Source organism: Ostrea edulis, chromosome 3 (assembly GCF_947568905.1).
Source record: "Ostrea edulis chromosome 3, xbOstEdul1.1, whole genome shotgun sequence".
Classification (NCBI taxonomy): Eukaryota; Metazoa; Mollusca; class Bivalvia; order Ostreida; family Ostreidae; genus Ostrea; species Ostrea edulis.
In genome coordinates this window covers 53,966,311-53,992,086 of record NC_079166.1, presented here as the reverse complement: position 1 = coordinate 53,992,086, position 25,776 = coordinate 53,966,311, and the positions used below count along the sequence as shown (strand labels likewise).

Genomic DNA, 25,776 nt, shown 5'->3' with positions numbered 1-25,776 from the left:
TGCATTTGTTCATGACTAATATTGTAATACATTCTGTTTACAAATTTGTGATAAGGAAATTAAAACGCGAATCAGAGCGATAATGATTAACGATTTTCAACATATAAAGAAACATACACCTTTGCACGATTTTCAATAATCTAGATGTATTACTCTCATTATTTCACAATCAGTTGTAATTTGACAAACAAACTGAAACATGGACTGAGGGAAGTAAGGAAACTACAATGTATATTTGATCCACCAGCTGGTTTGTATGATTGAAGTCACCGAGATCCTGTAATATTCATACACTAGCATAACCAATTCTATTCACAGACACAAACAAGTTATTTCAAAAAGGAAAGAAAAAAATCTTCCTTGAATGTATTATGACTTGCTACTCATTTTACGAAAAGTATTCATATACTAATGCATGTATCATCAATGGATGAGAGTGATGTACATTTATTCATATGTCGAATCGATGTTAGTATGCCCCAGTGAACTCGGAATAAAACACGACAGAATTTTCCCCATCTGTTTCATAAATGTTTTACACAATACAAACTAACAAGTCAGCTTCATACAGCTACTGTAAATTTCACCATTTCCATCATATGAAGTTTATTTTTTCAATTGATTCAATACGTGAGAACATGCTTTATGTTTGATGAATTTGTAAAACGAGACAGGCTACTGATAAATAAGTTGATGTTATAGGGTACGAGACAGGCTACTGATAAATAAGTTGATGTTACAGGGTACGAGACAGGCTACTGATAAATAAGTTGATGTTATAGGGTTTTCAACTGTTTATAGTTATTATAATGGTGTTATTTGCAACTATAAACTGTGATTAGGTTGAATGGTATCTGGTGTGTTTCATACATTTACCAATTGTCAGGCCCTTCTTTACAAACTGATTTTGGCTACGGATTACTCCGTTATCTGGCCAAGATAAAGGGCGCAAGATGAGTGTAACTGGTCAACAGGGGATGCATGCTCCTCCTGAGCATCGAGGTAAGAGATTTGTTACTGTTCGCTTTTCTTATTTAAATATGTACATGCTTTAAACTCCTTTCGAAGAGAATATATTGCAGTATTTTCTTCACATACGTAAAAATGGTTCAGCAGTTCGGACGTGAACAAAGTAAACCTACTGGGGATTATTGATACTATGATAATTAATCTTTAAAAAAAAACTTGGCAACCTAGGTGATCGTGAAAACATTTTCAAAGAAAATCATTTTCCTTAAAATAATCCGATGGAAAACTTTTTAAAACACCTTCTATGACCCCATACAGACCCATTATGTCATGGTGGCAACAAAATCAAACAAACACTACATGAAGATGCTTGCACAATTTTAAAGGATGTTCCTAAATATTAATTCGCACAACTTTAAACTCCTATTTGACTTCCATATTAATTTGATATATTCTTACCTTTGTGGATCTTGGAAAGAAAATTTTGAAATACTTTTTCTAAATACCACAACGTAAATGAATGTCAAATACTAAGAATATACATCTGGTGCATAACTCGGTTCTGTATAAAATTTAACATTTAGATAACAAAATGGAAACTTACTTGTGTTGAATTTAATCTCTCTATTATTAACGTATATCATTCTTGGCCTGCATTCGATTTATCCAGAGTGGTACCTGTAAACAAACCAAGTTTTTATTAAATCCCATTGCATGTTTTTGGTGTGTTTTGGATACGATCATTGCCCGTCATTAAGCCCCATTCAGTTTTGCACTTTAACGATACTTGTATACATTGAATATTATTTTAACAAGATACAATGATCGTAAAATTTTATTACAGTTACCTTGAAAGCGAATGTTATATGCATGGATATTCGTATCTTTCAAAGGAAAGCTACAGATTATCAAAGAATTTCTGTAAAGTATTTGCATACAATTTCCAAAATTATGTTCTCTATTGTTTTCATAAATAAAAGAATTTCTATTCAGTTCCTATTTACAGTCACAATAAATCCCAACAGTTCAACATATTTACCTCTACAGTTACAGAGGGCACAAATCTTAGGAAGTGAACGTGTTTGTTACAGCCTTTATTCTTTTAAAAATAAATAAAATTATACTTTTGACTGTCATTGTCAATAGATATGTTGAATGATAACAAAGCTACATGTACATGTGTCTGGGTGTAGACTTGTAGTAAGCATATAATTTTTGACTATCTGATCGATCAACGGCATTCATCCAACATTAAACTGCATACAATTCAATACCAGCTCATGTTTATTTATGCTTTGGATACAGCCAACATTTTGAGGGGAATGTATCGCACCTTTAGTTGAAATATATAATACTTGAAATTTAAAAACTGCACTTGACTGACTGACTCTTTTATCAACAATAAGATTTTCAATGTACAACGAAAGGAAATTTAAACAATTTCAATTGTTTTGTTTATTGCTAAGGTGGTTCATAACACCAAGCCTTAAACTGTTTATGACACGACGTCACAAGATGTTAATTCAAATGTTTTTGCGTGCAATTATATGTATTGATCGATTTGTTTGTCAATCATCTCAGCCCAGTGGATAAAGTATAGGGATACTGGCCCGCAGATCTCGTGTTCAAATCCACCAGAGCCTATTGTTCATTTTTATTGGAATACATTTTTGAAAATCATGATTTACACATATTAATCCGAAATTGTATATTCTTGCCTTTTTGACATATTTACATATTACATACCAACATATCTTTCAATATTGATATCAGAAACTCGTTCAAAGTGTATTGAGCCACCATAAATATAATGATGAAAATGAAATAAATCAAATTAATATGGTTGGTAAATGTTTTTGTATTTTTCACACTTTTTGGAGGACGAATTATTCACCCTATATATATATATATATATATATATATTTAAAAAATATGAAAAGAAAATACAGAAATCCTCCGTAAAGCTTTAGCGCTTTCATTACATCTTCAGAAGCTTTACAAAAATGTATACATAGCAGTATCATAGTAACAGTGATTATGACGTCAAAGTAAGCGGAACGTTAAATGTCTATATTGTGACGTCATGGATAATGTAAAACAATGATCTGGAAAAAGTACGGGAAAATCATAGGCAATTATAAAAGACTATTAAAAGTTTTGGCTTTAGAATACCAATGAAATGTTATTCTTTTTCCCATCTCTGAATAGCACTGGCACATCTGAGTTTATAAAATGGGAAAATGTTAAATCGTTTTTTACCACACGTTTCCAGGTGTGCACTTAACTGGATTTGTCTGTATTCAGGTGTACTGATGTGCTGCTTATGTACACGTACACGGGCACGGAGAGTGTTGCCAGTTTCACCAATGTAATATTCCTTGCATCCAGGACATGTGATGGCGTATATGACATCCTTTGTATCGCATGACATGTTAGCATTAACTTTAAATTCTCGTCCGTTAAAATTATAACTGGTCCCTTTTGTAATGTAGTCACATGTACCGCATCGAGGGTGAGTACTCTTTGACATTGTATAAGTACGGTCATCTAATTGGGAGGAACAAAGTATTCTCTTAAGACTTTTGGGCTGGCGTTTACTGCTAATAAAACGACAGTTCTTGTATATGCCTTTTGTTTGTTCATCTTCCCCAAGTAGCTTGTTTAATTCATAAACAATTGAATTGATGTTTTGATTTCTCGGATTATAAGTGTGTACAAATGGTATTATTTCTCCGTCATTAGCACATCGTGTGTTTGAAAGTAGCTGTATCCTATCGCACTCCTTAGCCTTCATTATTCCATCGTCTACAAGTTGTTCTGGGTATTTTTGGCTTAATAAATACAATTTTAATTCCTCCAAGCGGATATCCCTCGTATCGATATTGCTGACAATGGTACAAATCCTTCTTGCGAGATTATATGGTTAAGCTGTTTTAGTATGGTGGGGATGGCACGATCCGAAATACAGGTATTGGTGGGTATCTGTGGGCTTATAATCGAGATTATTTGAGTTTATATCAAATAGTCCATATTAATTTTGATACACCCTGTAGGTCGGGTCTACGTGACTTTAGCGGCTAGATGGTACAAGTTAATTTGTATGCACTACGTCACACTCGGTACTCCCTGTGATCGAACCCATTCATTACACTTTTTCCAACCGAAGCAGCAACGTGATTCTTGTATTTGAGGCGGAAACCAAGCACGTGGCCGAAGTTTTTTCTCCCCTTTTTTGGATTTATTCCCTACACATAGCTTTTTGACAATTTTTTCCTGCATTAGGAATGCCACCTAAAAACGAGCAGCGACCCAGAAATCCCCGGCCAGGGGGGTCGGGATGAAACGTAATCGTCGGACAACAGCTCAACTCCGGGAACGAAGTCCAAATCACACGACCACACCTTGGACGGATCGACTAGCCCCTGCAGAAGGGCAGGCACAACCCCCTGAGGAGGTCCCTCGATTCCCAATCGATAATACACCGGATAACCCGGGTGAGTCTTGCAATTTTTTGTTGAACCAAGCGTCATATTTACCCTTGGCTTTACCTTGTCAATTTACATCTACATACGATGATATCGGCAGTCATGTCCCGCTTAAACTCAAGCAAAAAATATGGGAGGGGGGATTTATTGATCTGTCTGTCCTACTCAAATCTGCTACGGAATTGGAGCAATTTGAGTCCCACGGGGATTTACAACTTGTCAATGGCAAGCTATACGTAGTCAAGCGCCAACTTAACTCCTTTTTGAACATAGAAAAGTGGACATCAACCTTCATGATTTACATGAGCATTGTACTTCAACATAGTCAAACGGCCCAAGAAATGCTTAAGTACATGCGAGATATAAGGCTTGCAGCTAATCGTTCACAAAATTGGCAAAAGTATGACGACCAATTCCGACTCCGTAAGGCCTCCAATCCTGCTATGTCTTGGGGCAAAATTCACAGCGAATTCTGGTTGATGTACATAAACAACCAATCAAATTTCTCTCATCCCTAGAAGGTGTCAAGCGGGTTATAGGTGTCTCAATATATCAAGACTTCCTATATCTTACCAATTATTTGTTAAAATCTTTCGTGTTTTAACATCAGTATGTCGCTCGCCTTTTTTTTTTTAATCATGTCTTATTTTTTCAGCAGCCTTTTCATTGGCATTTTTACGGTTTGCGCAGTCAGTGAGTTTTGTCATCGTCGAATCCACAAGATTCTCAAAACCAGCGAGGTCAAGCGTTGGTATTTTCACATAGGTCCAAGACCATCCAAACCGGCAAACCCCTAGGTTGTCAAATTATCTGCCCAACACTACTAATTAAGGCATATTTATAGCCCCCCTCCCATTACTTATATATTGCTCTTTTCATGCGGATGGCACTCCCACGACACGTTTTCAGTACCTAGAAGATATTGGCATGTTGCCCATAGCTGCATGATAAAAATTCATGGCTAACCAGGTTAGAGGTTTGTACATTGGACACAACCATGTCATCAAGGCTACTGAGATTGAGTTGTTCCGAACAGATGGCACTCGTCTGTATGTCGGTCTTGGGAAATCAATTATTTCTCAACAATATCAAGCGGCCTTGGAATTTCTTTTTTCTTTTTCTTCAAATGTCAAGGTTTTTCTTACCCGCCGCACAAGTAATTTATCATTTCGTGCTTGTTGCTGTTTGCCGATTGTGCGTTTACTGTAATTTTTGTGCAACTCCAGTTTCAAGTACTGTGGTTTGATCAAATGACTTATTCTTATCCATGTAATTCTTTATTGTATTTTGAGTTTCACTCAGCTTTTAATCCTACAAGTTTTTGTGGGGGACATTGTTCCAATGTCTGTGGCCGAACTGGGGAGTCGGTAATGGTATGTGATGACTGTTTATGCTCCAAAACCTGGTTGTTTCCCCCACCTGCTTCTAAAGCAGGGGGCAATTTACACAATCTGATTAAAACCAGATCCTGAGATCCGCTCACTTAGATCGCTACACTAGGATCTGACGTAACCCCATAGGGGGTCATGTCCGCATGACCTTTCGCTTGGAATATTCATGAGAACTATCAGCCAGTCAGATTGCGCCATACAGACAATGATGGCTATTTAGGCGGTTCCTGGCAATTCGTAAACAAATTGCTGCAATCTGTCTCCCACGAAGTTTATTCCACACTGTAAAGTTGTATATTCTCGCATAACGAATTTTAAACTTTCGCAATAATGCCTAATCTATTCCGTTCATTCAAACAACAAAACGTACGATATGAAATATACCCAAATTAAATTAATTGTGAATTCAGATTTATGTATGAATAGGGACGGGTACGAATTGAATAGTTTTCAAGATGGTCTACTTAAATAACGCGAGGAATATAACGCCAGTCGACGTAAACGGTGCATTGTGACGTCGCATCTAGCTGTGATATGTTTTCTTTCAAACCAAACAATCGAAGCCATTTTCCTTGAATTGTGAACTCCATTGGGATTTTTTAGCGTTTGAATGAAAGAAAACCCGCAGAGAATACAGACGTTGTTTAAATCGCATGTTTTGACAGGTGTGCAGTCGTCTGTCATTTTTTTTTTTTTGCATCTCTAACGTAAATGACGCAAAGGTTCATGGGAGAAAAATTATCGTTGGTATAAATCGACAGGGTGAATTTCATTGGTTTAACGAAAGGTCATGCGGACGTGACCCTATATGGGGTTACGTCAGATCCTAGTGTAGCGATCTAAGTGAGCGGATCTCAGGATCTGGTTTTAATCAGATTGCAATTTACAGTACTAAAAGTCGTACAAGTTAGAACAAGTAAACTAATAGTGGGGCCACCACCGGGGACGGTTGGGCCCACATCCACCTCACTTCAGTGAGGGGATGCTACAGTCTGATGCATGTTTGGGGCTTATGTCCAACATGATAATGTACATAACAGGTAGCACTGCAGGAGACAGGGTGAGAAGGGCGGGTCTCGCTTACCTCCTTAGAACGCTGGCGTCCGTTCAGGTCTGGGCACTGAATGTTTTACTCGGGCCACCCAGTGTACCCCTTACAAGTTAAGTTAAACTGGCTCACTGGGCGACTCCCCAGTTACCCCACAAAATTTTCACATGCGGCCGATATTGTCCATTTCAGTATATCCCGAATGTGTCATTGCTGTTATATGAATAAATTGGTAAACGTTGCTTGTGTCTGTTATTCACTGCAATGAGTCATGGACTGTTATTACAGCCAGTTTTTTGGTTTTATCTATCAGGCGGATTCTTTAATTAATAAATATCCGTATTTAAGCTGGTATTTTCTTTTAATATAAGAACGTCAAGAAATGGCATTTGCGTATCATCTGTTTCCATCGTGAATTTGATATTCGAGTTCATTTGGTTTAGTAGATCGTAAAACTCCGATAACTTATCGACATCATCATCCCACAAGATAAAACAATCATCTAAATATCTCTTCCATTTAGACTGTATATTATTTGCAAATTCTGCCCCCCACAACGTACATAGTTGATCATGTAACTTATGTTCTAGATAACATAGGGTTAATGTTGCATAGGTAGGTGCGACTTTTGTCCCCATTGCAGTCAATAATCAAGAGCTTAAAATGGATGTTAAAGTCTATACTCGGCGACTCAGACTATATGAATATTTTCATGAAAGTGAGACCAGTGAATCTGAATCCGAGTCTACAGAGGCAGAGCCAACAAACCTTGTAAGAAATAAATCAAAGTTTAATCCAAAACGAGGAAGAAATAGAACTTTGGATGCCGTTTGCGACACATTAGAAAATATTCATTTTCCAAACAAACCCAGGAATATTAAATCTAATCTCTCTACGGAAGAGGAAAATGCTCTTAAAAACCTCCCTGATGACCCAACTATCATTATCAAAGAGGCCGATAAAGGAGGTGGAGTTGTCTTAATGAATAAGGATTTCTACAAATATAAAATTTTACAAATGTTACAAGACTACAAATTTTATTATAGACTACACAATTGTCATGAGAAGAAAACCATTACAAAAATTAAAAATCTAGTATATGGACCACTATCGGAAGGTTTAAGAGATAAAGAACAGGACTACCTGACAAACTTTGAATTCCGAGAGAGTCAATTCTATGGTTTACCTAAAGTTCACAAGTTTAAAATTATTAAGAATGCCATAGCAAATCAAAATAGTGTATGTATTACTTGTCTGGATCCAGCTGACTTATCCTTCAGACCCATAGTAGGAGGACCAAACTCTTCAACGCAGAGACTGAGTCATTTATTGGATATACTTTTAAAATCATATTGCCAAAAAGTACTCAGCTTTGTAAGAGACGATCTGGATTTTATAAATCATTTACCTAAACTGAGGTCACCTCCAACACTAAACTTGTCACTCTGGATGTTATTAGTTTATATACTAATATTCCTACAGAATTAGGATTGGAAGCGGTAAAATTCTGGATGGAAAAATATCCCGATGTACTTAATGACAGATTCCAACAGGATTTTATTTTAGAAGCACTAAAATTAGTTCTAGACAACAATTCGTTTGCTTTTTCAGACCATCATTACCTCCAAGCTAAGGGAACTGCAATGGGGACAAACGTCGCACCTACCTATGCAACATTAACCCTAGGTTATCTAGAACATAAGTTACATGATCAACTATGAACGTTGTGGGGGGCAGAATTTGCAAATAATATACAGTCTAAATGGAAGAGATATTTAGATGATTGTTTTATCTTGTGGGATGATGATGTCGATAAGTTATTGGAGTTTTACGATCTACTAAACCAAATGAACTCGGATATCAAATTCACGATGGAAACAGATGATACGCAAATGCCATTTCTTGACGTTCTTATATTAAAAGAAAATACCAGCTTAAATACGGATATTTATTATAAGCCCACAGATACCCACCAATACCTGCATTTCGGATCGTGCCATCCCCACCATACTAAAACAGCTATACCATATAATCTCGCAAGAAGGATTTGTACCATTGTCAGCAATATCGATACGAGGGATATCCGCTTGGAGGAATTAAAATTGTATTTATTAAGCCAAAATACCCAGAACAACTTGTAGACGATGGAATAATGAAGGCTAAGGAGTGCGATAGGATACAGCTACTTTCAAACACACGATGTGCTAATGACGGAGAAATAATACCATTTGTACACACTTATAATCCGAGAAATCAAAACATCAATTCAATTGTTTATGAATTAAACAAGCTACTTAGGGAAGATGAACAAACAAAAGGCATATACAAGAACTGTCGTTTTATTAGCAGTAAACGCCAGCCCAAAAGTCTTAAGAGAATACTTTGTTCCTCCCAATTAGATGACCGTACTTATACAATGTCAAAGAGTACTCACCCTCGATGCGGTACATGTGACTACATTACAGAAGGGACCAGTTATAATTTTAACGGACGAGAATTTAAAGTTAATGCTAACATGTCATGCGATACAAAGGATGTCATATACGCCATCACATGTCCTGGATGCAAGGAATATTACATTGGTGAAACTGGCAACACTCTCCGTGCCCGTGTACGTGTACATAAGCAGCACATCAGTACACCTGAATACAGACAAATCCAGTTAAGTGCACACCTGGAAACGTGTGGTAAAAAACGATTTAACATTTTCCCATTTTATAAACTCAGATGTGCCAGTGCTATTCAGAGACGGGAAAAAGAAAAACATTTCATTGGTATTCTAAAGCCAAAACTTTTAATAGTCTTTTATAATTGCCTATGATTTTCCCGTACTTTTTCCAGATCATTGTTTTACATTATCCATGACGTCACAATATAGACATTTAACGTTCCGCTTACTTTGACGTCATAATCACTGTTACTATGATACTGCTATGTATACATTTTTGTAAAGCTTCTGAAGATGTAATGAAAGCGCTAAAGTTTTATGGAGGATTTCTGTATTTTTTTTTCCATATTTTTTTAAATATTAGTATCCGATTACTGAGACTCTATTTCAATTTTGAATATATATATATATATACATATATATATATATATATGTATGCATGTGTGTGTGTGTGTGTGTGTGTGTGTGTGTGTGTGTGTGTGTGTTTATGTGTGTGCGTGCGTGTGTGCAGTAAATGACTTATTCTTATTTCAGACAGATATTTATAATGAATGAATTATTTAACTTTTTACCAAGAGATTTGCATGTAAATACATAATACTAAAATTATTTTTAAAAATGTCTTCGTATAAACGTTAATGCACAATTCAACAAATAAACAAAACAGTAAATTCCTATAGTGGATTGATTTTATTTGATAAACTTCAACATGATACAACGACTACAAAAATCACACCATACATTTATAGGACATGAAATACGAATACATTTACATTGAGTAGCTGAATTGGAACCTTTTCGAATTTCTTGGATATTTACTTGATTGTATAACCAAGAAAATGTTGAAAAATATTAAATCCTAAAGAAAATTTTAAGCATCCCCAAAATTTATATCTAGAGTATACTGTAATTTAAGAAAGGAGGTTTTGTTCTGAAAAAAAAACAACAAAAAAACCAACAAACATATGCATAACATATGTTAAAAGTATTTGTGTTATGAGTAGTAATCATGCGGGTTCATCTTAAAAATAAAACATACATATATAAAAACAAAAAATTAAAGAAATTTGAGTAAATGAATCTTCACTTATATTAAGTAATCTAAATTTCGAATTTCCTTACTACTCAGCAAATTACAGCTTTGAACAGCCACGATACTTGTTGGTATCGTGAAAAGACAAAACATTCATAGTTCTAGCAATGCATTAAGATTTTCCAATTTCTATCGCAACAATTCATAAAGGTATGACAAGAAATACTTCTGTTTCTTTCTATTATCGTCGAACTGGTATCTTATAGGGACTTCGTTTTCTTGGCAGAGCAGGTCCCAAAGGGTTACATTTGACCAATACCAGTTTCCGCTCCTTAGAAGTTATAGAATCTTCTTTCGAATCTAACTTTGGGGAATCACCTCTATCTGCTTTGATAGCTGCAGATTCCTGTAGAAGTTTGGAAATGTTGTGAAATTCCATTCGATTGGCGATATCGAATGGACTTTCACCGGAATTTGAAAGTACTTTGACTTCTGCATTGTTCTGTAGAAGTAACTGAACAACATTTGCATGTCCGCTCTTAGTCGCAATGAATAGAGCACTTTCGCCATCTTGATTACATGTATTAACATTGGCGTCATTATTTAACAGTGTTTCTATGACAGATCCCAAACCCAACTCTGCTGCTCGGTGAAGTGCAGTTTTTCCAAATGTATCCTGTGCATTAACATTTGCGCCGTGTTCAATGATAGAACGGATCCGTTTCTCGGACACTCCTTGTTTTCCCGCGATAGCCATCATCAGAGCGGTGATTCCGTCTTTGGTGCACACATTCACAGCTGCGTTGTTCTTCAATAAGAGCAATACCATATCATCACTTTTATGTTTGCACACACTCAGATGTAGGCATGTTTTTCCATATTTATCTTGGATATTAACACGAGCTTCGTTATCAATGAGCAATTTCATCAACCTGCAATGTCCTTGTTTAGTGGCTTGAAATAACGGAGTTTCGCCTTCAGAATTTCGAGAGTTGACAATGGCTTTGGATCGAATTAAAGTTTGTGCTATTTGTAGAGAGCCATTCCCAGCTGCTATGCTCAGGGGATCGGGTGTCAACGGTCTACTATCATTTTCTGGATTAACTTCAACATTTTTATTCAAAAGTGCTTCTACTACATCATAATATCCAGTTTCACAAGCAAGGGAAATTGGGGTTTTCCCATTAGATATCATATTAACATCTGAATTATGCTCTAATAGACACAAAGCCGCTTGTCTGTTGTGGTTCATCAATGCCAAATGTAAAGCAGAATATCCCTCACATTGAGGGCCGTTTATATCGAGTCCAGCATCTAACAGTGTCTCAATAACATCGTTGCTGGCTGTTTGGCATGCATTGTGCAATGCATTTTCCATTTCACAATCACTCAATGTAATATCAGCACCGTTTTTCAGCAGTATGTTTACAATGTCAAGCAAGTTTTCTCTTGCTGCAATGATAAGGGAAGTATCATTGTGGTCTACTCGTTGATTCACGTTAGCACCATTGAGAAGAAGGACTTCCAACACCTTTTTATGACCTTTCTTCACAGCCACAGAGAGTGGTGTTCTTAGACCCGTGCTCAAGGTATTGCCATTTGCTTTCCGCTTTAGAAGTTCTTTCACTATTTCTTCATGCCCCCAAGAAGACGCGATGTACAACGGATCTTCTCCATTTCCGGTACTCAAACTCATATCTGCTTTACTTTCTAGCAAGAGTTTAACAATGTCCAAATGACCATATTTTGAAGCATACAACAGTGGAGTCCATTTGCGTTTATCACAAATATCCACGTTTGCTCCGTTTGCAAGCAAACATTGTGCAACTAAACAAAATCCATTTTTACATGTCTTGATAAGTGGTGTACACCCATCCTTTGTTTGAATGTCTATAGACACTCCTTTCTGTAACAACAATTTGACAATGCTCAATTTTCCTAAACCAGCTGCCAAATAGAGCGGACTTTTCATAGACCTTTCCTCTCTGGCGTTTGCCTTAGCGCCATTTTCGAGAAGCAAATTTACGATTTCAACCTTACCAGATTCAATCGCTGCGTGTAAAGGAGGACATTCATCTCTATCTGATTTCTTTACGTCTTCTGAGAAAAATTTCAAAAGAAGGTTTACTACTTTTTCGTGACCATATCTACAAGCCACAAAGAATGGTGAATTCCATGTATGAGTTTTCAGTTCTTTATCTGCTCCTCTGGAAAGAAGAATCTCGACAATAGCAGGATGACCTTTCCTTGCTGCGAAATATAAGGCAGTTTGGTTTTTTGACGTACGTAAGTTGATATCTGCTCCTTTTTCTAACAATAAATTAACGAGGTCAGCATGTCCATGCATCGCAGCAAAGTGTAATCCGCCAATTTTAGAGATACCTACTTTGTTAACGTCTGCTCCATGTTCAAGTAACAATTGCGTGGCTTTGATATTCACTTTGCTACAAGCCAAAGTCAAAGGATGTTCTCTGTTTTCTGAGTGAGTGTTAACATTTGCCCCATTCTTAATAAGAAGACTGAGAGTTTCCAACAACCCGTCCTGCTTTCTTTCCTCGTCGGTTTGCTTCGAGGTTTTTACATACCACATTTCAACAGAGAGGGCTAGAAACAATGGAGATTCGTTCAGAGTTGTTGTGATATTTACGTCTTGCTTCTTGGCTAGAAACATTTCCATAACATCAACGTGGTGGAAATTAGCAGCTATATGAAAGGCGTGAATCTTTTCGTTGTCATTCCACATAACATTTGGCAAGGCTTTTCCATAAAATTCCAATATTTTCCCCACTAAATGTTTGTTACCATTAGCACAAGCAGCACTTAAAAGTGGTTCCTTTTTTAGACAGCTACTAGAGATTTGATCGAGTTTCAGTTTATCAAACATAGCAGAAAATATTCTGTTATGATTGAAAATCAATGACAGAACTATCGGCGATATTTTGTCTCCATATATTATGAAATCAAGTTTTGAAAATCCCCTCAGCACAATTCGTTCCTTTTTGCTATAAGGTTTCAGTCCTGAATCCTCTTTTGACAGTGCTTGATTCACAGTCAACTCCATAATATCCTTTGTGGTTTTGGTAATCAAAATTTTCTCCATTGCCATTATCACTCTTTCATCATTTGTCCAAGGGCACAAGAATACATCCAAAAATGTTCCATCATAAATGTCACTTGCTATTCTCTTTACAAATCCGCCAATGAAGTTGTCCTCTAGATATATATCCACAAACAAATTTCCTTTGTTTTGAAGATCGGTCTTGACATATTTCCGAAAAAATGAACTGTCACAATATTCTAAGAATATATCGTAAACCTCTGTACAGAATAGGTGAACACATGTTTGAAACAACAAACTATTTTGGAACTGAAAAGTACCGTCTATATTCTTTAGAAATGGTCCGTTCAAAGTCTCCATACTACTTAGAATAGACCGAGCAGAGGTTGTCTCCGAAAACCCAAATTTTGTCATCATATCAGTAAGTATTCCTTTGTTAATGTCAGCCAATCTTCCATTGTCATCATCATCATTTTCATCATCATTAACAACATTCTCTTGGCAATCTAACAAAAAATCATCTTGCACAAACGAGTTATTGAATATCACAATCAAAAACAGCGCCAGATATTTTTCTTTAGCATTTTCTTTCAAATGTAGGACTTCTTTTCTGATCAATTCGGAGGGATTTTGAAAAAATGTGTTTATGTTAGCCTGAAAATTTTCATTGCATCCAACAGTCTGGCATATTGTTGGAAATGCTTTAGTTGATTCTGAAATAAGTTTGATATCGTTCTCACCCAAGTCTGATACACTGATATGAGACTTCAAAATGTTCTCTTTCTCGTCATTTGTCAGGGCTAATGAATCTTCATCAATATTGATCATTGTATAATCTTTAAAGAATAATGACGAATCGTCATCTATAAGATCCGATCTGCAAGTCAGAAGGACTCTGATATCTTCAGCAACCTTCTCTCTTTTTCGTCCACGTCTTAAGAAGTATTTCAGCTGTTTCCGCTGACGTCGCCACCATCTAAAGGCCAATGGATCGAAACGATATTTCCCTATGGGGTCATCAATAACAAATATGTCTATATCGGTTCCTGCCATATTCGGAATTCTTTCTTCAATCTCGTCCAAGGCATTGATGTAGGAAATCCGTTTATTCTCCATGGCATATTTGAGAGCGATGTGTTGCGCTATGGCAGATTTGCCTGATCCCGCTGACCCTGTTATAATAATTCTGTCATGTGTTAGCAGTTTTTCAGAAATAAATGCCGATGCTTTTGTAGGAACAAATGTTTTGTTCTCTTCGGCCCAATGTTGTTGTATAGGATCCAGTGATTCCATCCAATTCCAATCATTGTCACTATCAGAGTCCTCCATAATGTATACTGTTTTTATATTGTCCACTCGTCCAAAATGTTACGCATGGAAAAGACAAACCACTCTGAAAATAAAGATATATTGTGGTTCAAAATTAATGAAGGACGGCGAACACGTTTACTGCAAAATGAATAAATTTACAGTGAGCAAAGATTTTTGTCCCTACTCCTATTAGAATATCACTCGCTGATGACTACATGACACCATCTTATAATTCTGACTACATCGTCGTACACAATTAGTTTTCTTCATTGGTAAGCCACAGTTTTGCATATTCATTGCTCAATATCCAAATACCAGTTTATAGAAATTAACTGGATTCAACGCTTATGCTTCTCGGAGAAATTTATAAAGGAAAAGTTGGATCAAACGGTTTCAAACTACTTTACGCTACCTCAGTAAAATAGCGGGAAATCATGTGGTTTCCTAGCTACAGGTATATATACTAGAGGAAAAAAGATACAGCATCATAAAATTTAGTATAATTTTTCTATATTTATTGTTCATGTTTATAAAATCTAAACAATCGATAAAGGTGATGTTTTTTTTTAACAATATCAGGTACTACCCGACTCAGATGCACGGGCTTATTCATGTTGTTTATTGAAGTGTTCATACGCACGAGTTATACTGGCCAATACTATTTGGAGTAAGAAGTGTAAAAGGTTTGTTTAGACACTATTAGTTAAGGAAAGCACTTTAGTTTTGACACAATTTACCCTTCTGTCATGCCACTACTCAGCGAAAACCAACGTAATCGTGATGTTGGGATGTTTCAAGCTGGAATGGCACAAAATATCGTAGCAAGACACTTTGGAGTTCATCGGAAGACCATCCAGTCATTATGAAGACGTTTCCAATAATCGGGTAACACTCGGGATCGATCACATTCTGGGCGTCCACGTATAACGCCGCGTCAACAAGACAACCACATTAGACTTGTGCACCTGAGAAATCGTTTCCAGACAGCAAATCTGACTGCTCGTAGCATTCCTGGACTTCGACCAATCAGTCCAAGAACTGTACGTGATCGTCTGCGCGAGCACAACATCAGACCAAAACGTCCATCGGTGCACCCAATACTGCTTCAACGTCATCGTATCGCTAGACTAGCGTGGTGCAGACGACATCTTCGATTCAAAATACAGGACTGGGCCAATATTCTGTTCACTGATGAATCCAGATTTCATTTGGATAGCAGTGGCGGCCGTTGTAGAGTGTATCGTCGCGTTGGGGAGCGGTACCAGGACGCTTGTGCAACGTCGACAATTCGGTGGAGGTAGCGTTATGGTGTGGGATGGGATAACAGCACGTGGAAGGACCCCTCTACAAATTGTCAATGGAAATCTCACCAGCGTACGCTATCGAGACGAAATTATTCAGCGCCATGTGATACCCTTCATACAGAGACAGCAAAATCACATCACTCTGCAGCAAGACAACGCAAGGCCACATGTTGTACGTGTAGTCAGGGACTTTTTTGTTCAACAGAATGTTGATGTCTTGCCTTGGCCAGCTGTTTTCCCCGATTTATCGCCGATCGAGCACGTCTGGGATGAAATGGAACGACTTCTACGCCGTTTACCAAATCAGCCGGTGACATTGGCTGATTTAGGCCAGGCTTTAACCAACATATGGAACAACATCCCTCAAGCATTTCTGAACACTTAAGTGGCATCAATGAGGCGCCGTTGTCAAGCATGCGTAAATGCAATTGGTGGTCACACGCGTTATTAACTTTGTTAATTTAAGTTCGAATACCAGTGTCTTTCGAGTGTGCTAAAATTGACGTTATTCGACGTTAACATTAGTGGATTATGAAATGTTGTAAGGAATACATTTGTTAACAGAATTACAAAAAATAAAATTTGTTCATTGTTATTTTTAAAATTATTTTTTCATATATTAGATAATGCACAGTTTCTTTTTTCCACTAGTATATGTAAAATCTATTAACATGAACTATTTGCATGAAATAAACTGCATGTCTTTATGAAGTAACCTCGTAGCTGATAAATAGATTGACTTAAAAAAAGTATATACCTATGAAATGAATTTCTATTTTTTTGTACAAATGGTATATTGATAGGTGCCTGAATTTGTAAAGACATATGTTCCCACTGTGCCTATGATACTGTAAGTGGTTATAATCTTCAGACATGCAGTGAATACGATATACATTGGTATATCGAGTGTATTCAGTTCAAAGGATCTTACAATAATTTGTCAAATACGAAATGAAAATAAACGGTTTGGTAAAAATGGTGATGAAGAGGAATACATAATTAAAACTTACCTAAGTGTAGCGAATGTTCATTCTCATCAAATGTCGAGAACACAAACTGAACTACATTTCGAAATTCCCCATTCATCCCAGAGCAATACACACGGTCGATTCATCCCAGAACAATACAAACGGTCGATCGAAATTGTTTAAAGCTGGTCGAAATCGGCTTGTCAAAATCAAACAGCGTAAAGACTATAGAACTAAAATTTCATCTGCTATTTAAACGCTGGGAGATTTCAAGACTTAGCTATAACTCGGTTGATATACATGTGCCAGGTAGGGATATTATCGTATTAGTATAGAACGCCGCCATTTGAATAATTTATCATGATTGATATTAAGTTTACAGTACTTCTGAGAGTTACCGGCCTTCACTTGTAGGAACTGAACACTCAAAGTACTAGTATTATGATAACATGGAATTAACCGAGAAACCCAACACTGGAATCTCAAAATAATATTGCCGTTTAATAAATTACTACATGTACCGTGGGAAATTCCGTAGTAGAGACCTTAATCTGTCATCCAGTATGTATGTAGGCCTACTCTTTTGTAAATAAGGAAGTAAATGCAGTATAACTGAACCGTTTTGAGTCATGAATTCAGCTTTCATTTTCTCGTTAGGTTGTCACCAAACTTCACAGTGCAGAGACAAAATCTCAGATTTTAAAACTTTGAATACAGATTTAAATCCCAGCAGAGTAATATAATATTATATCCAGTGGCGGATCCAGGCATTTCTGGACGGGGAGCACAGTGAACGGCTGAGTGTCTAGGGACAATCTTAAGTCCTCCCGTAGATCCAGAGTGAAGCCCCATGAAACTACAGTGAGTTCTGACAAAATAAGGCGTATATTTTTTTGTGTTTTTGGACATACCTCTATAAAAAGCGAATCATATTTGTCAGGGAGTCGCTGGATCCGCCACTTCTATCAAAGCCATAATCATTTTGTAATTTGATTAGTTAAAAGTATTTGTTTTATGGTATACATATGTATATATCCATATCTATTGGTATTATTCCAATAACATGCTTTCCGAAAAGACAGACCGATCACGAAGACAAATAAAGTTTGATTTCCATTATTGAATAAGTCTGGGTAATAATCCAGCCTCATTTGTTTCATTATTTATGAAACTTGGTAACTCAAATCTCCATTTAGAACAATTCTTGATAAGAACATAATTTTGACATACCTAGAATTTCCAACTTCCATTCCTTGAATAAACGTTTTCAATGTAACAATTTATAGGTGTAACTTCCAAAATAATTTAGAAAGTAAATGACTAATGGCATAAAATAAATAGTTTATCATAACGGTGCTTCGCGTCATGTTATAAGCGGTATACTGATATATCGGCGGATTGATACAGGTTATAAGCAGTATACTGATGTATCGGCGGATTGATACAGATTATAAGAGGTATTTTGATATATCGGCGGATTGATACAGATTATAAGAGGTATTCTGATATATCGGCGGATTGATACAGGTTAACCAGTGTGTAGAAATCGGGTATACTCTACCACTGCATCACGTGACAAATGATTAACCACACACAATAAATCGGGTCTCGGGTCATACTCTATCACCGCATCACGTGATAAATGATTAACCACACACAATAAATCGGATATCGGGTCATACTCTATCACCGCATCACGTGACAAATGATTAACCACACACAATGAATCGGATATCGGGTCATACTCTATCACCGCATCACGTGACAAATGATTAACCACACACAATGAATCGGATACCGAGCCATACTCTATCACCGCATCACGTGACAAATGATTAACCATGCACACAATAAATGCAAAGGGTGTCCAGTTTGTGATAGGTAATGAACCAGCCTAAGCTTTATATTGCTTTATACATTTGGACTTTAATCATAAATTCTATATACAGGAAACAATTACCTAACCTTTCTATATTAAAGATAACAAGACTTCGTGAAACTCAAAAGAGCATTGCATTGTCCACCCCCGCCCTCTTCGTCATAGTACGTTCTTATACTTTACATGATGATTCATACACTTTCCATTTCTACTTGACTATCGAGGTCTTTATGAATCAAAATAGAAACACAGGGGTATTCCAAATGAAGTACTAAATGTTTTAATTTGATACCGCTAGAACAGACCAAAGTCGATTATTCCGGATATCATCTTCAGGTCTTTCAAATTGACTACGTGGAATGCATCTCATGTTTAGCGTATTTTAGAAAGTGTGTAAGGAAATCGGTTTTCATTCCATCCGAATTGGCACATTTGTAATTTATAGGTAGAAACGTTTTGAAGCGAAGAATATTAAGTTTTCTTTGGCACATCTAAAATTATTTTAGAGTGATTTTCACAAACTATCCCTGCTGTTCAAGACAGGAACTATTAATACACTTTCTTCGCTAGCCCTTAGTCTGTGTATGATATGACGCATTTTCCGACCAAATGAGAATCTCAAATGCCGTTCATGACAGCACAGTCAAGGCCTGTTCGGTTCTAGTGTAAATCGGTCGGATAAATGACACGACGTCTGGATGGTATGGTGATGTCGAAGTGTAGGAGTTATGTGATCACATCTACATGCATGTATTACTCAATTCAAAAGATAGTACAAGCTAGAACGTGTAAGCAAGTAGATTGTTCAATGAAATGGTATATTATGTGACGTCTTACAGAGCACTAACACATAGCACCTGTTTCAGTCTTGATAATGAATTGATTCCACACAAAACGTCAGTTGAACGAATAGTCAATTGTTCGATTTCTCTCTGCAGATGGAGAACAACAGGACAAATGAGACCTATAAGCCGTTTGCCAAGTTGGGCCAGTTTATGAAACAAGTGCTTGAAGATGATGAGACATTAGACTCTCCCAACCTTCATCGAGTAGCTAGAGATGGAAACGAGGCTCAACTAAAAATTCTTATATCAGGCGGATGTGATGTCAACGCTGAAGATGGCGACGGCTTGACAGCTCTTTATATTGCAACTAAGAAAGGGTACACAAAAGTAGTCAAAACCTTACTGCAAAATGGAGCACTTGTCAATACAAAATACAACCCATTACTAGTAGTTAGAGATCTAGTCTCGGCTCGGCTGCTGGTTCAGTCCAACGGTGATCTGCATGCTAACGATGAATTCGGAGACACTCCATTGCAGAGAGCGATCATGTTAGGAAATGAAACTTTGGTGGAATTTTATTTGTCTGCTGACGTCGATATACATCACACAAATGCTAAAGGCCAGACAGCCCTACATACTCTCTGCTCATCTTTCATGAAAGAACCACACGGTTCAAATTTGATTCGAACACTTGTTGGAAGGGGTGCAAGTGTAAATTGCAAAGATTCGCAAGATAGATCTCCGTTGCATTTAGCTACCACGAATTATTTCCTTGAGAAATATGAAACTATCAATGTATTAATCAAAAGTGGAGCTTCGTTGTCTGATTTAGACTTACAAGGTCTAACCCCAGTACACCACTTCGTGGAAAAATCTAGAGGATGTTCCGATGATGCCGAAGAGGTGTCCCGGAAATTTATTGATTGTCTTATTGTTAACGAACAGGCAGCAAATTTAAGAACTGCAATTGGTCAGACCATCTTGCACCTTGCCATTCGTGATATACCTATTCAGATTCTAGTGTGCCTCGTGAAGAAAGGATGTATGCTCAGCGTTAAGGATAGCAGAAAACAGGGTCTTCTACATTACATCGTAGACAGAGAAGATGCTGCAGATGTGCTAAAATACCTGATAAACATGGGAATTAACGTGAATGAACAAGATCTTTGGGGACAAACAGTCCTTCATCTTGCTGTTATGAAAAACAACAAGAAACTAGTAGAAGCGGTAGTTGATCTAGGGGCTGATGTAAACATGAAGGATTCGGTTAAAAAACAACCAATACATATCGCTGCGGAAAACGGCTGGGATTGTGTCTTGGAATTACTTATACAGAAAGGAGCAGATATTAATGCAGAAGATATATACCAATCTACTCCACTCCATTTTGCTGCATGGAATAACAAATCGTCTGTTGCATATATCCTGTTCAAAGAAGGATGCAACATGGAGTGTCAAGATTCCTGTGGGAAAACTGCATACGATGTCGCGGAATATCGATCAAGCTTTGACGTTCTGGAAGTTTTTCAAGACCATGGCAGAGAATCTCATCAAAATATGAAAATGAAGACATACTCAAAGTACTCTAATAGGTTATTACAGCTGAAAGCATTACAAGATATATTAGATTCAAATGAGAATTTGAGGGAACCCGGAGAATTGGATGAGTATCTTAGCTCTTTAATATCGGAATCACCAACAGGAATTTTGTACGACGAATCCGAGGCCAACGAAATCCGTAGTGTCATTGATGAATTTGCAATAAATGCTGCGAGATACCTATCTGAAAGTGATCCAAAACTGCGATGTACAGTATACTATGCTGGAAGCTCTTCTGAAGGGACTAAAACTCTATATCCGGACGAATTTGATTACGTTGTTTGTTTCGATGAACTCAGTGAGAATATCTATCCACAACATGAGATGGGTGATGTAATAGAAAGTTTTCATCTTATTCCTGATAAAGAAACTGAAAAGCATGAAGTCCTGGAGGAAGGTGTTGATTTTGAAGAAACCCAGTCTTCTGTATCAGACTACACTCTAATTTTTCTGAAGAAGCAGACGAGCTACCCGTACTCGGAACTTACAGAGCTGGAATCGAAGATGATTCCAAACTATATGATGTTTCAAACATTTACGCAGCGTGTGTCCAATATCGTTTTCAGTGAAAATTTCCCCAAAGACGACCGGTTATTGATTAAGGACATTAGCAACGATCCAAAAGTAATTTTGATTTGGAGAGGTTCCAAATATAAAAGTTTAGAAATCAACGTCGATTTCGTTCCAGCGGTGCGCCTACCGTCTTGGCCAAACAAATCACGAATCAGTTCTAAACTTCTTGATCCAGATCAACTGCGTCTGCCATGTCTCGCTGTTCCCAAAATGACGAGTCATGGAGACGAAAACCTTTGGCGATGCTCCTTGTCACTCGTGGAAACAACAATAATGAAAAGATGCCTTCCACATATCCGAAACAGTTACATCGCTGCCAAATCGTTGATCAGTTTGCCTGTTTGTCCCCTTGTTAGCTTCGGTAATTACGAAGAAGAGAAGAATTATTATCGAAGCCGATGTGATAGTATGTCTTCTGAAGAGGAGTTCGAGATGTACGAAGAAGTGGGAAACATGTTTCCATCATATATTCTTAAAATGGCTTTCCTTCATACCATTGAAGAAAGGGTAGTCCGAGAAAGTACCCAAACTGTTCTGGAGAAAATTTTATACATGAGAGATCCACTAGAGCATCTTGTACTCAAGGCTCCGTCTAAACATATCGCAGATAAATGCAAAACAGACGCTGTGTCCAAACATATCGCAAATAAATGCAAAGGCTGTGATACTGATGTGGTAAAAAGTGTTTTTAACAAATGCGACGAGTGGCTCTCTAATCGATTCGTCCCGTCCTTTTTTAACCCCCGCCATAATGTTTTAGGTTCAAGTATTTTGGAGGAAAACGGTGTCAAAATACAATATTTCATTAAGTACGTACTCAAACTTCTACAGGAAACTGAGTAGACTGTATTTATTTTCAACAACGAATCTTAAAGTACAGTATGAGAAAAATATGTACAGAGTGTACAAAAAATAAATTATTGTTATTTTCCCGTACTGTGTATATAAAAATCATTATTATTTTCCCGTACTGTGTATATAAATAAATCATTGTTATTTTCACGTACTATGTATATAAAAGGAAAAAAATCATTGTTATTTCCCCGTACTGTGTATATAAAAAGAATAAATCATTGTTATTTCCCCGTACTGTGTATATAAAAAGAATAAATCATTGTTATTTTCCTGTACTGTATATGAAAAAATCATTGTTATTTTCCTGTATTGTGTATATAAAAATTATTGTTATTTTCCCGTACTGTGTATATAAAAAGAATAAATCATTCTTATTTTCCCGTACTGTGTATATAAAAAGAGTAAACCATTGTTATTTTCCTGTATTGTGTATATAAAAATCATTGTCATTTTCCTGTACTGTATATAAATAAATCATTGTTATTTTCCCGTACTGTGTATATAAAAAGAGTAAACCATTGTTATTTTCCTGTATTGTGTATATAAAAATCATTGTCATTTTCCTGTACTGTATATAAATAAATCATTGTTATTTTCCCGTACTGTGTATATAAAAAGAATAAATCATTGTTATTTTCCTGTATTGTGTATATAAAAATCATTGTCATTTTCCTGTACTGTATATAAATAAATCATTGTTATTTTCCCGTACTGTGTATATAAAAAGAATAAATCATTGTTATTTTCCTGTATTGTGTATATAAAAATCATTGTCATTTTCCTGTACTGTATATAAATAAATCATTGTTATTTTCCCGTACTGTGTATTAAAAAAAAATCAGTTTCATCTCCCTGTAAGTGTGTATATACGATGTAACAAGAGACACATGGGCCACATTGCTCACCTTAGTCACCTTGGCCCATATCTAAAGATTTTCCATATATATTTGTATGTAAAACTTTGGTCCCTATTGTGGCCCCAACCTACCCCTGGAGGTCATGATTTATACAAACTTAAATCTGTATTACGTCAGGAAGCTCTCTTGTAAATGTAAACTTTGGCCCAAGGGTTCTTGAGAAGAAGACTTTTAAAGATTTTCTCTATATATTAGTATGTAAAACTTTGATCCACTATTGTGGCCCCATTCTACTCACAGGGGCCATGATTTGAACAAGTTTGAATATGCACTATGTCAGGAAGCTTTCATGTAAATGTAAACTTTATTGGCCCAGTGATTTTTCATAAGATTTTTAATAACTTTCCACATATTTTTGTTTGTAAAACTTTGATCCCTTATTGTGGCCTCATCCTACCCCCAAGGGGGGGGGGGGGGGGGGGGGCAAGATTTGAACAATCTTGAATCTGCACAATATCAGGACGCTTTCATGTAAATTTCTACTTTCCTGACCCAGTGGTTCTTGAGAAGAAGAGTTTTAAAGATTTTCTCTATATATTAGTGTGTAAATTTGTTATCCCCTGTTGTGGGCCCTACCCCCGGGACCATGGTTTGAACAATCTTGAATCTGCACAATGTCGGGACGTTTTCATGTAAATTTCTACTTTTCTGGCCAAATGGTTCTTGAGAAAAAATTTTAAAAATTTTCCCTATACTTTTTCATGTAAAACTTTGATCCCTTATTGTGGCTCCAACCTACCCCCGGGGCCATGATATTAACAAACTTGAATCTACACTATGGCAGGAAGCTTGCATGTAAATTTCAGCTCCTCTGGCTCAGTAGTTCTTAAAAAGAAGATTTATAAACGACTCCACCCTATTTTTGCATTTTTGTGATTATCTCCCCTTTGAAGGAGTCGTGGCCCTTCATTTGAACAAACTTGAAAGCCCTTCACCCAAGGATGCTTTGTGCCAAGTTTGGTTGTTTACCCAGTGGTTCTGGAGAAAAAGATGGAAATATGGGAAATTTACGCCGACAGACAACGGATAATTTATTTTGATCAGAAAAACTCACTTGAGCCTTCGGTTCAGGTGAGCTAAAAAGAACAAATCATTGTTATCTCCCTGTATTGTGTAAGTGAAAAAAAATACATCAGTGGTTAGAGCACATGCCTAGTAATGCAGGGGTATTCGGTTCGTTCCCAACCATTTAGTTTCTCCTATCCTATACTATTAAAGCCGACATAACAGTACCAACCGCTTTCATTTGTTAAAAATTGGAAAAAGGCCGATGTAAATAGTGGAATACTAGAATGTAAAAATGAAAGAATGTAAAGATTAAAAAGTGTTTAATAACGTTGAAAAACATGCATAAACATCCATCTTCATTTGCAGTGTGCGCACCAAGAGTGTCTAGTGTTGCATGCATTTGGCGTAACACGGCTAGACGACCTTTACTATTTCATTAGAAAGCTAGATGGGAGGCGGGACAACTCACAATCTAATTAAAATCAGATCCTAGAATATGCTCACAATCACTTACGCAAAGTATACGGCGCGGATCTAAGAAGTCTGATTTTAATTAGATTGGGCAACTCATAGAAACATTGAAACCGTATTCTCATAGAGGTGTGTCTGGAGGGGGGGGGGGGTATAAAAAAGCCATGGTCGATATCTGAGACGTAGTGTAATTAACTTTAGATTACGTTCACTGTATTCACTTGTATATATGCACAAAATATCGCCCCAGGCCAGCCTACACTTTATGTGACTCTCCGAGAGTTACTTTATTTTTAGCCCTGCAACCTTGGGCACTTCCATGTCAGGCACATATAGGCGACATATCAGGAGGGGGAGGGGTGGGTGGGTGGGTGGGTAGGTGATATATATTAGGGGTGCCCCTACAACCACCTTTTGACAATGAGCATTATTTGTTATTTTTAATGCATTATGA

The 25,776-nt window shown here is 36.9% G+C and overlaps 3 protein-coding genes across 3 annotated transcripts in view; 1 reads left to right on the top strand and 2 right to left on the bottom strand.

Annotated features, from left to right (window-relative positions):
- LOC130052625 (ankyrin-1-like) overlaps nucleotides 1–18,064 on the bottom strand; it is a 37,132-nt gene extending 19,068 nt beyond the window's left edge. Inside the window, exons 1-2 of the mRNA XM_056158143.1 lie at nucleotides 17,757–18,064; nucleotides 1,574–1,647 (exon numbers count right to left, since the gene is read on the bottom strand). The gene's annotated coding sequence lies outside the window, so the exon portion shown is untranslated. The remainder of the gene's footprint in view (nucleotides 1–1,573; nucleotides 1,648–17,756) is intronic.
- LOC125676428 (ankyrin-1-like) lies at nucleotides 9,333–14,981 on the bottom strand. Its single transcript, XM_048914291.2, has one exon. It carries the CDS (start codon nucleotides 14,979–14,981, stop codon nucleotides 10,836–10,838), a length of 4,146 nt encoding a protein of 1,381 aa, XP_048770248.2. The 3' UTR covers nucleotides 9,333–10,835.
- Nucleotides 18,065–20,052: 1,988 nt separating the features above from the next.
- Nucleotides 20,053–23,744, top strand: LOC125677680 (uncharacterized). The gene has a single exon (XM_048915798.2). It carries the CDS (start codon nucleotides 20,053–20,055, stop codon nucleotides 22,912–22,914), a length of 2,862 nt encoding a protein of 953 aa, XP_048771755.2. The 3' UTR covers nucleotides 22,915–23,744.
- Nucleotides 23,745–25,776: the final 2,032 nt, after the last annotated feature.

Excerpts from the sequence above, each read along its gene's own strand:
- LOC125676428 (XM_048914291.2), bottom strand. The coding sequence starts at position 14,981 with ATGGAGGACTCTGATAGTGACAATGATTGGAATTGGATGGAATCACTG.
- LOC125677680 (XM_048915798.2), top strand. The coding sequence starts at position 20,053 with ATGGAGAACAACAGGACAAATGAGACCTATAAGCCGTTTGCCAAGTTG.